The sequence below is a fragment of the Henckelia pumila genome, chromosome 3 (assembly GCF_033568475.1).
Source record: "Henckelia pumila isolate YLH828 chromosome 3, ASM3356847v2, whole genome shotgun sequence".
NCBI classification, from domain to species: domain Eukaryota; kingdom Viridiplantae; phylum Streptophyta; class Magnoliopsida; order Lamiales; family Gesneriaceae; genus Henckelia; species Henckelia pumila.
Genome location: NC_133122.1, coordinates 22,925,944 through 22,943,199, shown reverse-complemented (window position 1 = coordinate 22,943,199; position 17,256 = coordinate 22,925,944). Strand labels below are relative to the sequence as shown.

Here is a 17,256-nt window from a genome sequence, read left to right as displayed (position 1 = left end):
TTTGGAGGTGGTTAGAATCGATTTAGATTCTAGTATGTTGTTCCTGGCGGAGTTCTGATCGTTTATTATATGTCAGTTTTGAATTAGAGCGACGTTCGGATTTGTTATGAATTTTTGAAGGGATTTTCGAAAAAGTGAGTTTTGTGATTTGTTGGAATTGGATTGTTTTGGTTGAATGTTGATTGATATGAGTTGCTTAGAGTGATATTATGCTGTTTGCATTTTTGGTTAGTTGAATTTATAGCCGTTATGCCGCCGGTTTGAGATTTTGGAAATTGGAGATTCGTTTGAGTTTTTGGGAGTTGCTCGTTTTGAATGGATTGATATTGGATTGATTTTATCTTCGCAGATTAGTTGAAGATCGTGGAGTTCCGAATTGGCAACTTTTGAATCGTTGAAGAGTTGATCGAGGTTTGGTATCGAGTTGATCCATCCTCGAAAGTTGAATTGAATTATCTTTATCGTTGAACTTGATTTGGAATGGAATTTTGATTTGGAATTCTTGTATCGATGTTGTTTCCAGGTTTGGAGCATCGACGTTGTTGAAAAGAGGTATAAGATGACTTGGAATGGAATGGAATGAATGACTCGAATCCGACTTGATTCGAGTGTTCCGGAAAAATCACATACTTGCATGTTAATTGATTATTTGAGTTATGTTGCATTGCATTCATATTGAGCATATGAACCCTGATTTGAATAGCGGGCAGGACGGCCCTTTTGATGATAGACGTTTTGGGAATTATATTGTGAGTGGCCTGGGTGTAGCTGTTTCACCTAGTGCTAGCATACTCCTTATAGTTGCACCAAAGTCTAGAGGATGGAGATACGTAGCACCACCTCGATCGGGAGAGTCGGTGAGTTGTTTACGTGATCTCGTCCTCGGGATCCCAAAAGCAAAAGGTGAAATGTTTTGATTATCCGACTTGATAATCTCAGATTTAAAGACATGCATTGCATTTATGCATATGAATTGAGTTTTAGACATGCTTGTGGAATTGCATGGTTGTTATTTGAATATGTAGAAGATGATGCATTTCGTTTGAGATGTTTTTATGATATTGCATGTTTGTCTCTTTTACTAGGAATATTATTCTCACCGGATTATCCGGCTGTTGTCTTGTCTTTGTATGTGTGCTTGGCAACAGGTGGGGCAGGACCGAGTCAGAGATCGCATGGCTAGGTGGATGAGTTGATAGATTGAGGCCTTGTTATTGTAGAAGTCGAATTTGAAATCGAACTTAGATTGTATTCGAACTCGATTTGTATTTTGGATTTTGGAACTTAGAATTGATGCATGTTCTACTCTTTCTTGTAATTGAATACTTCGTTGTTGGAAAAGTTTTAGTTGGATCATGTCGGAGCCTTTCCGGGTGTTGGATTGCACTTTTGAAGCCTTATTTTAAGCTAAAACAGCAGGCCATGCGCGCCCGCGCCTGGTGAGGAGCGCCCGCGCGTTCTGCTCCCTTTCTCGGAGGCCCGGGCAGGGCTGCATGCGCGCCCGCGCGTCACCCTGTGTAAAAAAAAAAAAAAAAAACTTTTCTTTTAATCTTAGATCTTGTATGCGTAATTATTGTTTATTCTGAGATTAGATGATTAGAATCGAGGTCTCACAATATGAATCAATTATTGATCGATATATGCGTTATTTACTCTATTGTTGAGTCGTTACGATTATAGTTGATATGATTTATTTAACGCTTTATATGTCGATTATACTGGGAATGTTTTCTCACCGGATTTTATCCGGCTGTTGCTTTGTTTTGTATGTGTGCATTGCAACAGATGGGGCAGGAGCTGATCTGAGATGACATTGACAGCTCGGGAGCGAGACTTAGCAAGTGTGGACTCGGGTTTTAAGATGAAGAATGGTAGTTAGATAGCATTGAATTTAACCTGAAATTTGTGATTTATAAGCTCACTTTTGTGACTTAGTGTAGCTTATCATTTCATGCTTTTACGCTATTCGATTGATGTATTAAATGCATGATTTGATGCTTGAGATTTTCTACATGTATAGATGCATGTTTTGGAATTGATAAACTCTGTTTTGGAGTTGATTTTTGATTATTCGGATTGAAGGCCAAGCTTTGACAGCAGAAGAATTTATGTTGGAAATTTTTTGGCCGTTTGAGCGCACCCGCATTGGCCCGAGCGCACCCGCGCCTGGCAGAACAAAATTTTTGCCAGGTTGAGCGCGGGGGCGCCAGTCCAGGCCGCACCCGCGCCCTAGTAGAACAAAAGTTCTGCCAGGTTGGGCGCGGGGGCGCTGGGCATAGGGCGCACATGCGCCCATATTAAAATTTTTTTTTTTGTTCTTTGGGTTGTGTTTGATTATGTTTTATTTTGTACGATTATTGTTAATTAATCGTTAATTTTTCTAAGACGAGATTAGCAACCCGAGGTCCCCACAACAGGTTGTATTAGAGCGTAAGTTTCTTGGATTGAGATAGAAGTTGAGCGGGGTAGATTGAGTCTCATGCATTTATAGTATTGCATGATTATGCATTTATGATTTGATGAATTGCATGTGAGCATGATCTACTCTTGAAATTAAACTGCCTGATTTACTGATTTGTAAATTTTTGAATTTTCTTACTGATTTGTTATAAGATTTCTTCGGGTGATGTAAGCACCCAGAAGGGAATAGAACAGTGTTCTTTGGGTGACGTAAGCACCCCAGACTGAACAGAATTCTATGGTCAGATTGAACAGAACTGTATTTCTCAGCTGAATGAAGTACCTCCGATTGAACAGAATAGTATATCAGCGAATGAATAGATGATTTTGCAGGTAGAAGTTGGCTTGAAGAACTTAATCAGTTGTTCAAATATTTGAAAGATACCGATGAATGTGGTATCAGATTGATTGTGTCCAACTTCGAGACCTAGCAACCAACTGATAGATTGTGATGAAGAAATTCTGAAAGAGTAGGGGTACATTGATTTGTTGATGATGAAGAAGCTTAAAATTGAGTTGTTAATTAATGGCTTGAATTCGGAGATTATGTCTGAGTAAATGTTGACGACTGAAACATTTTATGAAAGACATAGACAGGGCCAAAAGAACTGAAACTGAGTGATGAAGCAGAATGAATAAAATTGTAGACATGCCATAGTGTGTGAGATAATCACAACTTCAGCTACAATTTCCATTCCAGAACAGATAAGAGAGTATGATAGAAATTATTACACTTATTGTGAAGGGGGAAATCCTAGCAATCAGTGTAAAGACATTTCAAAGATGTGCTAGAATATGTTTGAAGCAAATTAGATTCTGAGAAGATTCGAATGAAGAACAGTTCCAGAAATATACAGAGGATCAGAATGAAATTTCACCTGAGAATGAGAATTAAAGGTAACAGTATGTTATTGGTGCAAGAGATATATGATAGCTGAAAGCTTTGTTATATCTTCAACCCTGTATCAGGAAAGAGAATTTGTGAATTGAATTGAAGAATTGAACTACTGCTTCGATGAAATGAAACTGAACATGATTTTGTTCGTAGTTGAGATATCTGTGTATGTTGCATGATAGATTATGATGCAATAACCTAGTACAGATTAGCAGAAGATTGATGATAAGAAGCGATTAAATTAGATCAACAAGAACATAATGTGCATATGAATATGATGATATATTATGGAATTTTGAATTAAGATTCTTTGATTTTGGTTTGATCTATGGTGTTTGATTACAGAAATGTTCCGAAATAAGAATATTTTATGCACTAAATATGTTCATGATCTAAACCAGAATTGGTAGATGTGCCAATGGTTAGAAGTTTTCAGATCTATTCCCGTAAGATTCTCGACTTTAGTTTAACTTGTGAACTGGAATTCAATAGCGAATTGATGAATTTATGAATTGAATACTGCTTTTGAGGTTTATAAAATAGATGATGATATGAAAATCAGTTACAGATGAGTCTTTTATTTAATTATGTTGAAGTTACTTCATCATAAAATCATGATTTTTGAAATTCTTGATATCAATTATGAGGTTTTTGTTATTCAACCTCAATCGATTTTGATGGACCCTTATTCTTTGTTAGAGTCTGACTTGATTTACTCGTCTTAAGTTGAGATGCTAGTGAGTTGTTTTCACTTATCAGATTGTCATTCAGAATATTGTTCTTTGGATGACCTTAACTTGAGTGAGTTTCCCTGATTATGAATTTCAAGAGTGATTGATTGTTTGATGTATGCATTCATTATATTTTGATATCTTTGGCTCGTAGCTGATAGAATTTCCAATTCAAATTATCGGCAAAATTTTGGGTTAATGATATGAATTGCTGAGAATTGGTAAATAGAACGAAGAGACGAGATGAATGCTTGATTGATTGATCTTTCATTGATGTGCTTCAGTATCGAGATAAATGCTAAAACAGTCAGAATTGCTGTAATCAACTAAGTGAAATTGATTTGGAAGTATTAAAGAACATTGAAATAAGCTCAAGCGATTAGAATTCAATTGAGAAATATAAATGAAGAATGAGATTGGCAGTCAATCAATTGATTTCAGAGTTCCGTGTCTTCTGGTTTGAATATTCAAACGAATATATAACCCATCAGAACACCAGAATTGTTCAGAAGTTGAAAGAAACACAGAAAGTAAATCACAACGATTAGAATTCGGTAAAGAATGCCAGATTGAGATATGAATTGAAGCCTCAAATCAGAGTGGATGAATTTCTTGTGATTGATTATCTGATTGTGTTTGATGTTTCCGAAAAGAAATATCAGATTTTGAAAGAAATGCACAACAATGAATTCAATATTCATCCCAGAATTGTTTTATCAGAAGATAAAGCAAACAGATGTAACTGAATTAGTACGTTTTAGAAGTTAAACGTATAGAAAGAATTTTTGATGAAGTTGAAAATTATTGACTAGATTGGTTCAATGACAGTTTAGAAACTCCAGAATTGGAATGAGATCATGATTTGAAAGAATATTTTGCGAAATTACCAAGATGAAACAGTATATATGATATAAACAGGTGGTAGTTATGATCAGATTGATTGAAGTTACTCAAAAAAAATGAAAAAATGATATGTCTGTATGATCAAATCACAGATTTGTGATCAAAATTGTTGCGAGATGCACAGTAGACCAAGAAATATTGTTTCATATTGAGACAATAGGTTTACTATTGAATTATGATTCAGAGTATCTACAACTCTGAGTACTCTTTGATGTAAAAGTACAACATATTATCCTTGAATTGAAGGATAGTCAGCGCAGATGAATCGAATTTCAAGAATAAAGTATATCGGACATGATATAGATTATTAAAAGCTCTGAGTACTTTGGAATCTGTAAATACAGCATATTCTTCTCTGATTAATGGATAGTTCGAATTGACTAATCAGATTTTTTTTTTCAGAATACGCTGTATGAGATGTGAATAACAGCTATCTATTCAGATCTGTTAAGAAGTAATGATATGATGAAATTACAGGAAGGATTGAAATCTATTGTCATGATAGAGACTTTAGATTTATTTGATCGAATTGTGGCATTGATTGATCGATGTTCTGAGTGTTTGGTTATATGTGATTGCATTATATCATTCTTTGATCGATAGATTATCTGAATTAATTTTCTAGATTTTGAGAATCTACTCAAAACTTTAATACCTGATTTGGTATTACTTGATTTGATGTATTGCCACTTGATTATGATGATTCCTGTAACAACTATCGAGTCAATATTGAGATAATGATTTGATGATACGAAGAGAAAGAAATCAGATTTTTTTGTGTTGAAATGATATTACAAAAGTATCCGATATCAGATTAGATGTGATTTGAGATACACAAAGATTACAAATGTGAATCTATACGAAATGAGAACAGAGAATAAGAAACAGAGTTAGCAATTGAATGATAAATATAACTTTTAACAGCTGAAACTGATTAGTTAAGCGAAAAAGTTATTCTTGAAATATCATTTGATTCAGAATAGAGAAAGAGTAGTGTTTGATATACAGATTCCGAATATGAATGGTAGATACAGATTTTGAACCGATGAACAGAATGACAGTTGATATATCTTCTATGCAGAGCATAGAATGATATAAAGGAAGAAACAAGTCGTCACTGAAGCTGAATTTCACTGACTGAGATGTTAGACAGAATTGATGATTTTTGTGAAAGATTTATTCTTTTCAGCTTGATATGATGGATCCGACTTGTTCTACGTATCCAAGTGAAGGAAGTTATCAGTATATTCTTCCTATGTGCTTTACTTAGATGAAATAGATATTGAAGAGATTTTGAGTTAAGTCGAATATTCAACAGATCCTTGATTGAGAAAAGAAACAAATCAGAGAGAATTCTTTTCAGTTAATTAAAGGACAAGAGAATAGAAGCAGATTAGAAGAAATAATCTGATAAAAGATGAAGAGATGAGATACGAATTTCAGAGTTATATTATTGAAGTGAGAATCACTTCAGATGATTATTCAGTCTATCAGACTTGATATTTCGATTGAATACGATTTCGAGGACGAAATCATTTCTTAGAGGAGAGGAGTTGTAAGGCCCGAAAATATTAAATTATTAATTATGGGATGTGAGAATTAAATTCCATATTTTGGGCGAATATTGATTTGATAAGTTATGGAAATTATAGATTTAATTTCCGAGCCAAAAATATTTAATTTAAGAATTTACGGATTTTGAGATTTAAATTCCGGGAATTCTTAAATTAAAAGATTAAATATTCGATTTGAATATTTATGTAATTTAAGATTAAATTCCAAGGTTCAAGAATGAATATGATTTAATTCGAAGTTGAAACCCGATCAGAGACTGATTTGGCATATCGAAGTTTCAAGGGCTAAAGTGCAAATGGTCGGGATTAATTGATTTAATCCGAATTTATTTAATTTTAATCTGAGTATATTTAATTTGGGAATATTTATAGTTTTGATTTAAATTATAATATTCTTAAATTATTTAGGATTGAAATTGAATTAAAAGAAGGCCGAGGATTGAATTGCAATTAATGAAGACTTGAGGGACTAAATTGAAATTTATGCAATACATATCTGATTTAAATGAGAATTATCAGCATGGTACGTGTATATGTTATATGCATTCAGAAAAGAGAGAGCAGAGGAAGCCGAGACCTATTTTCCTTTTGATTTTCCGATTTTCAACTCGCCGTAACTTTTGATCCGATCGTCCGATTTTTATTCCGAAAAGTGTTTTGGAATCCTTGCAAAGAGGAATTCGATTTGATGTTTAGAACTTGTTATCACTTAATTTTCAGATTTATATTGAAGTTTGACGACTCGAGAATGCCGCTATTGAAACGGAATCGAATAACTCAAGGTTTGAAGTCATTTCAATGGAAGATTGAATTGTGAACTTGAGTTAGAATTGATTGAGTTTGATTGTGTTGATCTTCCAGATATGGAGCATCTCAAGCATGACTGAATGACATAAAGGTATAATGATGAAATCGCGAGTCAGGGATTTGAAACTCGAGAATGACGTTTCTTGAGTTGTCCCGCCAAAATCACATACTTGTTTATGTTTCGATTTGATTTTGATATTGTCGATCCATCTCAGGTAGTGGATCTTTGATTTTGAGTCGATATGATTATGATATGATATACGAATTGATTCTATTGCCAAGGTCTGAGGCGACCTTATTTTCAAGTCTGAGACGACTTCGATATATGGATATCCATGTCAAGATCGGATACAAATCTTGATGGCAACGATGATATATGAATCAATTCTTGATCAATATATGCATTATTTAGTCTATTGTTGAGTCGTTACAATTAGAGTTGATATGATTTATTTAACGCTTTATATGTCGATTATACTAGGAATGTTTTCTCACCGGAGTTTATCCGGCTGTTTCTTTGTTTTGTATGTGTGCATTGCAATAGATGGGGCAGGAGCAGATCTGAGATGACATTGATAGCTCGGAAGCGAGACTTAGCAAGTGTGGACTTGGGTTTTAAGATGAAGAATGGTAGTTAGATAGCATTGAATTTAACATGAAATTTGTGATTTAGAAGCTCACTTTTGAGACTTAGTGAAGCTTATCATTTCATGCTTTTACGCTATTCGATTGATGTATTAAACACATGATTTGATGCTTGAGATTTTTTACATGTATAGATGCATGTTTTAGAATTGATAAACTCTGTTTTGGAGTTGATTTTTGATGATTCGGATTGAAAGCCAAGCTTTGACAGCAGAATAATTTATGTTGGAAATTTTCTGGCCGTTTGAGCGCACCCGTGCTGGCCCGAGCGCACCCACGCCTTGGCAGAACAAAAGTTTTGCCAGGTTGAGCGCGGGGGTGCCGGTCCAGAGCGCACCCACGCCCTGGCAGAACAAAATTTCTGCCAGGTTGGGCATGGGGGCGCTGGGCATAAGGCGCACCCGCGCCCATATTAAAAAAAAAATTTGTTCTTTGGGTTGTGTTTGATTATATTTTATTTTGTACGATTATTGTTAATTAATTGTTAATTGCCCTAAGACAAGATTTGCAACCCGAGGTCCCCACACCGTGGAGTTGCGAGACTGCAGCTTCGATCAGTTTGGAAGATTTGAGCCGGTATAGTATCGACTTTCTTCCTTATCGATCTTAGAACTTGAATGGACATTGAATTGAGAATTTTTGTTTTACAGATTGAAGATTGTGAAACGACGAGAAGGTATAAGACGACTTTGGAATGGAATAGGATGATTAACTAGAATCCGGATTGATTCGAGTGTCCTAGAAGAAATCACTTACTTGCATATTTATATGCTTATTTGAACTTGATTGAATTGATATTTGAATGAATGAGATTTCATATGCATTCATATTGAGCCGATTGATTTTTCATTTTGAATTAGACGATTTGGAGATTATAGTTGAGTGGCCTTAGTAGGCGATTTACTACGAGCTTCGATTAACTCACTATAATGCTCTGGAGTCTAGAGGACTAAAATATACCTCGTCCACCTCAAAAGGGAAGTTCGGTGTGATTGTTGGATATTTTAACCTCGGGATCCCAAACCGAAGAAAGAAAGAAAGAAAGAAGAATTCCTTTTGATTATCTGAGTCTGATAATCCAGAAGTTTTAAATCCATGCATATCATTTTATTCCGCAGTGAAATGAATTACTTGAAGAATATGTGGAATTTCATTATATATCATGTTTCGATATATTATGTGATATTGTATGCTAGTTTCTTCTTTTGGGAATATTATTCTCATCGGATTATCCGGCTTTTGTCTTGTCTTTGTTTGTGTGCTTGGCAACAGGTGGGGCAGGACCGAGTTAGAGGCAGCATGGCTAAGGGTTGAGATGATTAGAAGTGAGAATTGGTGTTTTGGGAGTCGAATTGTAATCAAACTTAGATTGTATTCGAACTCTTGTTGGATTGTTTGAATAAGTTAGATTGAATTATGTTCTACTAGTTGAGATTGTATAACTTTAGAACTACTTGTAATGGAATTATGCATGTCGTATCATTGGATTGTATTGTGTTGTAGTGCATGTTGTTGAATTGGAAGTGTTGGAGTAGAGCCTTTTTTATTTCTGTTGTTCCTTGATTCTGCAGCAGGGGGCGCTCGGTCGGCACTTTTTAGCAGACCGAGCGCAGCCCCCTTTTTGAGCGGCAGAAGGTTGGAAGGATTGGAGGCGCATGGTCTGCATTTTTTAGCAGACCGAGCGGACCCCCCTGTTAAAAAAAAAATTATTTCAGTTTTCTTTTAGACTTGGATTGTGATGACCCGAGTTCTAATCTCTCATTAATCAACACTGTTAGACAATAATCAAAGTCTAAACAATTAATCAACAATGCTAGACAATAATCAAAGTCTAAACAAAAGAATAAAAAAATTTTTTTTTTTTTTTCAAATGGATTGCCCTGCGCACGCGCGGCCTGTCCTCTCGCGCGCGCGCCGGCACCCAAACCCGAAACTCAAAGGGTTGGCTCGCGCGCGCGCGAGCAGGAGCTCGCCCGTGCGCCGGCCACTGCACTCGAAACAAAATGTTGGCTCAGCTGCTGTCAAAAATGAAATCAAGCCTACAATTGATTCAAGATCATCTCCTACAAAAGTCTAGACATGGTTTAATCAATCATAACATATAACATGCATTCTAACATGCTATAATTGTTAGGAATAAACCATTCCAAGGCTTTACAACATAATCAAAATCTCATAAACATGCAATAATCTTGTCATATAAAAACTAGTTCAAGATACAACATGTTGGAGTCAAATATTTGAAACATTACTCAAATTTCAAATATAATAACAAGACCTTTAGATCATCTTTAACAAGTCTTGATACAAGTAACTTCTAAAATGATCATGTTTACGACTCAATAAACTTCATGACAGTTCAAACAACTCCTAACTCGGATCCTCACACTATATCTCTTCAATCCTTGTTCTTCATGATTGCTTTTGCCCTGTTCCAATCCCCCTATTGCAATGACACATACAACAAAACAATAGCCGGATAACTCCGGTGAGAAATATATTTCCCAGTAAAAGCAACTAAACATGCATATCAAACATATATCAAGATCATGATATAACAGTAAATACAATGCATGTTTTCAAAACAAGGTTCATTTCATCATTCGTCGGTTGGGATCCCGAGAAGTAGATATCATAACTAATCCACCGACTCTCCCGCTCGAGGTGGGGTTACTTATCTTTCTTCTCTAGACTTTGAAACAATCATATATGCAAATCAGACGCTAGGCTAAATCAACCACCCAGGCCATACATATACAATCCTTCAAATCATCTATTCGAACGTTTCCGTTCATTTCAAAATCAAGGAATAAGTCTTCAAGATGAATGCAACATATATCATTATCAAAGCATTCATAACATCAAAAACTTATTTAATAACTCAAAGGAAAACACATAAGAGCAATTAAGAAAACAAGTATGTGATTTAAGGGAACTCGATACAAACCATCTCGAGTTGTAATCCCTATCAAATCGTAGTCCACTTTTACCTTCGTATATTGTCCGTTCTGAATTCTTCAACCTCAAACATGTACATCCATCTTCGTTCAATTCAATCCTTTCAGAATCGAGTCGAAATCATCAGCACATCTTCAATCAAACCATTTCAAATTTCAAGCGAACTTCCTCGGTTCACTATTCGACTTCTTGAGTTGCTTGAGCTCGTAGCATGTCTGAAATATACAGATTGCATCTAACAAAATCAGTATACAATCCCAAGTTCATTAGCTCAATCATAGACTATCCATATGGTTTCAAAACATAACCAATCATCGTAGCGATTGACAATCGGGAATCGTTACGGTATCGAATTCATTTCTAATTTCAATTCAATTCATACAGCTTTTCAAATCAATACTACATCGTTTGAATCTTCAAAACAGTAGCTAAACATATCAAATAACATCTTATCTCGACAATCATCTATCAAACTTGTCTCAAAACATCAATCGACGGCATAACGACTGAAAATCGGTAACCGAAGAAATATCGTATTCGAATTCAATCTCATCTCAACATATGTGATCATAAACCAGACAAATAACCACATACCAGCAGCTAAAATTTCGAGAATACATGCTGGAGAATCCATACGATTCATTCAAAACTAAATCTTCAATCCGGTTTCGAATATAAACTAAACAACACGTCAAGAACAAGATCATATGCTCATGTACTGATCTCTGCCAATTTCGTTCTACAAAACATACTTAAAGTACTCAGAAACTTACATCAAATCGAAGTACTCGTCTCAAGGATTCCAGAACATCTTTCGGAATCGAAATCGGACGAACGGATCAAAAGTTACGGCATTTTGAAAATCGGAAAATCAACCAAAATGAAAAACGAGAATGGTTCTCGGCTTCCACTGTTCAACTTTTGAATTTCATATGCAGCCTACACGTTTCACTCCTGAATTTAAGACTTAAAATCGGATATGTATTGAGTAAATTGCAATTTAGTCCCTAAAACTTCATAAATTGCAATTCAGTCCTCGGCCTTCGTTTTAATTCAATTTCAATCCTACATAATTTAAGAATATTAGAATTTAAATCAAAACTCTAAATATTCCCAAATTAAATATACTCGGATTAAAAGTAAATTAAATTCGGATTAATTAAATAATCCTGGCTATTTGCAATTTAGCCCTTCAACGTCGATAATTGCAAATCACTCCCTGATCAGGTTAAATCTTCAAAATTCATCTTCTTTAATTTCCGAAACATGGAATTAAATCTTCAATTCCATAAATATTCAAATCGAATATTTATTCTTTTAATTTAAGAATTCTCGGAATTTAATTCTCAAAATCCACATATTCTCAAATTAAATATTTTCAGCTCGGAAATTAAATCTATCATTTTCATAACTCCTCAAATCAATGTTAGCCCATAATATGGAGTTTAATTCTCAAATTCCATAATTACTAATTGACTATTTTCGGGCCTTACATGGATCTTGCATGCTTTAGTGTAGTTAATCCAAGATTAGTTGATTAGCACCGAGGTCTCACAAGCTTTCTCTCGAAAATGTCCAAAAGATGTATGAAGAGTTGTTTGCTGATTGGGTGATGAGGAACAAGCCAAACTCAGCTCTATCAAAAGAAAACAGTGAACTAAAGGCAGCAGTGGCCAGACTTGAAGTTATTCTGAGCAAGAAAGATTTGAAATTGTACAGAATAAAAGAGAAACTTGGAAAAGCTATAGCTACACTTTCCAAGTTTAACTCAAGCAAATCCAAACTGGAATCAATGCTAATGATGAGACAAAATGATAGAACTGGACTAGGATTTGAGAATAGCAAGTTCGAAGTGGGAGAGCCATCAAAAACTGTGTTCATTAAGGAAAACAATCAACCTTCTAGTAGTCCAATCAGTCTTCCGAAAGAAAGTTCAGTCCCGCCGAAAACACAAGTTCCTACTGATCAAAGGGCCAAGCAAAAGAAGCGTCGGTACATCTGTCACCATTATCACAAACCAGGTCACATCAAACCCTATTGTTTTATGCTCATGTATGAATATATGTACAAAAATGAGAGGAGAGTGCTCAAACTAGTGTTGCCAACACTGCACCAGAACACTGCCCAGAAGAAAAATACTGAGAAAAACATTTGGGTAACAAAAACTAAATCCAATTGCAATGTTGTTTATACTTCCATGAAAACTAATGTTGCAGGTATTTGGTACTTCGACAGTGGTTTCTCACGCCACATGACAGGATCGAAGGAGTACCTGGTTGATTATGTTAAACAGGATAAAGGAAAGGTGATATATAGAGGTGGAGCCCAAGGAAAATTTTTTGGAAAAGGCACTTTGAATGTGGAAGGACTGCCCAGACTTCACAATGTCTTGCATGTTAAAGGATTGAATGCTAATATTATTAGTATCAGTCAACTTTGTGATGATGATCTTTATGTTAAGTTCAATAAAACTCTTTGTGAAGTTTTTGATAAGAATAATATGTGTGCTTTGACAGGTTCCAGATCATCTGACAACTGTTATCAACTTGGAGAGGATATTGCATGCAAACATACCAAAGTTGATGAGTTGGATTTATGGCATCAAAAGTTAGGACATGCTAACTTTAAAGCACTGAAGAAACTCAGCAAGTTTGATGCAGTATGTGGAATGCCAAACCTTACTTCTGGAGTTCCATACGTGTGTGGACCATGCCAAAAAGGAAAGCAAACTCGAGTGTCACATCCAGTGTTGCAACACTTCGGGACAACACGCTGCCTTGAACTCCTACACATGGACTTAATGGGACCTATGGAGGTTGAAAGCTGTGGTGGTAAAAGGTATTCTCTTGTATATGTAGATGACTTTTCAGGGTACTCATGGTTAATTTTCTTAAGAGAAAAGTTTGAGACATTTGAAACTTTCAAAAAGTTGATAAAAAATATCACTAATCTGTATGTCTTGAAGGTTATCAAGATACGAACAGACCATAGTAAGGAATTTGAAAATTCCTTATTTGATCAGTTTTGTGAAAAGGAAAGAATTTCACATGAATACTCAGCACCAAAAACACCTCAACAGAATGGCATTGCAGAACGGAAAAACAGAACTCTGCAAGAAATGGCAAGGGTTATGTTAAGCTCGAAAAACATCGCAAAAAGATTTTGGGCTGAAGCTTTGAATATGGCATGTCATATTTCCAATAGAGTCTATTTGAGAAAATGTTCTATTATGACATCCTATGAAATCCTCATGGGAAAGAGGCCTAATCTCAAGTATTTTCATATCTTTGGTTGTATCTGTTATGAGTTGAATGACAGGATGAATATGGCCAAGCTTGATTCGAAGATCGATAAGTGTCTATTTCTTGGTTATGCTTTAAATAGTCGAGCTTATCGTGTGTTTAATTTGAAAACTAAGACAATTTTGAATCTATTAACGTGGTATTTGATGACCATGCAGATTTGAAAGGTAAAACAGTTGAATACAATGTTGATGATCTGCTGGATATTGTCACTCCACACACAGATTCAAGTGTTGTTTCAAGTGTTGTCCCACCTGCCACAACACCAAGCACAACACTTAACCCACCACTTACCTCGAACTTGCCTGAGCAAGATAATGAACAGGTTACTGATGAACAAGAAGGTTTTGAAGAAGAATTACATGATGATGGATATGATGTACCCACTCGAATTCAGAAAAATCATCCATCATCTCAAATCATTGGAGATGCTCAAGGAAGCAGGCAAGCTCGAAGTAAGGAGAAAGTTGACTACAAGAAAATGGTAGGATTAGTATGCATGAGCTCCGCATACTCTCAGGTAAGGCACTCTTGTTTTGTGTCAAGAATCGAACCAAAAAATGTTTTATAAGCGTTAAAAGATGATTTTTGGGTCGATGTAATGCATGATGAACTTGAACAATTTTTGAGAAATGAAGTTTGGTGTTTGGTTCCTCCACCTGATCACAGTAATGTCATTGGAACAAAGTGGATATTTAAAAATAAAACTGATTAATTTAAAAATATTGTGAGGAACAAAGCTAGGTTGGTAGCTCAAGGGTACACTCAGGTTGAGGGGTGTTGCTAGCCATTGCATGTCACTTGAAAATAAAACTTTTTCAAATGGATGTTAAGAGTGTGTTTTTAATGGAATTTTGAATGAAGATGTTTATGTAAAACAACCGAAGGGATTTGAAGATCCACACAATCCTGATCATGTATATAAGCTGAATAAAGAATTATATGGATTAAAACAAGCACCCCATGCTTGGTATGGAAGGCTCACCAAGTATTTACTTACAATTGGATTCAAAAGAGGTGAGGTAGACAGAACACTTTTTGTACAAAAAGGTCAAGGTAACATTCTTATTTGTCAAATTTATGTTGATGACATAGTTTTCTGTGGTCCATCACAAAAACTTGTGGATGAGTGCATGTCTACTACATTTAAAATGAGCAGGGTTGGTGAAATGAATTATTTCTTAGGCTTTCAAGTGAAACAAATGAGTGATGGTATTTTTCTGTCAAAGCAAATATGCTAGAAATTTGGTGAAAAAGTTTTGTACTGATAATGCTAAACACATGAAAACAACAATGGGGTCAAAAGAAAAACTGTTGCGGACGGTCTTGACAACACTTTGTACAGAAGAATGATTGATAGCTTAATGTATTTGAGTGCAAGTCGACCTGATATTATGTTCAGTGTATTTTTGTGTGCTCGATATCAATCTAATCCTAAAGTCACATATTTGAAAGCTGTAAAAAGAATTTTGAGATATGTGGCAGGCACTTTAGATTTGGGTTTGTGGTACACTAAGGAAACCGATACAAATTTGGTAGGTTTTAGTGATGCAGATTGGGCAGGAGATGTTGATGAGAGAAAAAGTACCACGGGGGGTTGTTTTTACTTGGGAAATAACTTGGTGTCATGGTACATCAAAAAACAAAATTGTGTGTCTCTTTCAATTGCTGAATCTGAATATGTGGCAGCTGGAAGTTGTTGCTCTCAATTGTTGTGGATGAATCAAATGCTAGAAGAGTATGGTCTCAAAAGTGAAACTCCAATTGTGTACTGTGACAACTCAAGTGCAATAGACATATCTAAAAACTCAGTACAACACTCTCGAACTAAACACATTGACATAAGACATCATTTCATTCGAGATTTAGTTGAGAAAGACATTATTCATATGGAGTTTGTTGGAACCAATAATCAATTAGCAGACATATTCACAAAAGCATTAGACTTTGAGAGATTCCCCAGTTTTAGGAAATCTCTCAGCATGTGTTTTTTTTATAATCACTCACGGTTGCTGTCCCTAAGTGTTGCCAACACTGACGGACAACACCAAACATGCATGTGCATTTTTAGGATCCTAGACATAATGCATTATCATTCTGTTCTATGTTGTGCACTGATTGTTGACATTGACCAGCATACTGTAGTGTTCTGCAAAAAACTTTTCTAAGAAAAACAAGTGCCAAGAAAATGTGCTCTGACTAAACCACTAAGTAGTTGAGGGATGTTTGTGTATTCCATTATCTTGTTCCATGTGAAAAGTGGTTTCGCAAATTTAGAGCATAGTTTGATAAAATCTCACTGATTTCAATATCATGGGAATCAAACTCAAAAATCGGAAGAAAATTGGAAAAAGCTACCTAAAGGAGTCCAAGGAAAACCGTTTCTCTAGTATGCAGGCTACCACTTCCAAACCTCAAAAAGAAAGAAAGAATGATAATACGTATAACTGTGAATGTGAAAAATTAATCAAAATTTTTTGAATACTACAGTGTTGTCGGAAGACGTTGCCAACATTAGTGCTTAACTTGTGATTTGCACACACTGCAAATTTTGTGAAACATTACATTATGTTTTTAGGCATAAATCAGGACATGCATCTTTCATTAAGTGTGAATATTTTTTTTGCCGAAGGTTAGAAGTTCATAAGTAAACAAAATTAGAAAATTGCCCTATTTTCTAAAATTGAATTGTTTGAGATTGAATGTGTTTCAGTAGTGTTAATTCGATGAGAATTTAATTTTTGGGCGAATAATGATTTGTTTATACCATTGAGCTGATCAGGTACTTTTTAAATTTGAAATATTTACCCGTTGGCCCCCAGTATTTTTTTCCGTTGAGAGATAGAAGCCCAATCAAATTAGGAGTCTGAGAGATTAATTGAGATAGAATTGTTACCGTTTAAATCTTAACTCTCTTATAAATAGGATTTACTGTGTAACTCGATTTCTACTCATCTTCCTAAACCCTACTTGATCTCCAT

General features: G+C 35.3%; 1 protein-coding gene and 1 long non-coding RNA gene across 2 annotated transcripts; one reads left to right on the top strand and one right to left on the bottom strand.

Moving 5' to 3' along the window:
* Positions 1–10,322: 10,322 nt before the first annotated feature.
* LOC140886393 (uncharacterized) lies at positions 10,323–11,843 on the bottom strand. Its single transcript, XR_012151541.1, has 3 exons — positions 11,747–11,843; positions 11,006–11,188; positions 10,323–10,458 (listed from the first exon to the last, which is right to left on the bottom strand). It is a non-coding gene; the product is annotated as an uncharacterized lncRNA (long non-coding RNA).
* Positions 11,844–12,555: 712 nt separating this feature from the next.
* On the top strand, positions 12,556–16,031 carry LOC140888253 (uncharacterized). The gene is made up of 5 exons (XM_073295941.1): positions 12,556–14,341; positions 14,434–14,795; positions 15,163–15,487; positions 15,761–15,905; positions 15,965–16,031. Exons 1-5 carry the CDS (start codon positions 12,556–12,558, stop codon positions 16,029–16,031), a joined length of 2,685 nt encoding a protein of 894 aa, XP_073152042.1.
* The last annotated feature ends 1,225 nt before the right edge of the window (positions 16,032–17,256 follow it).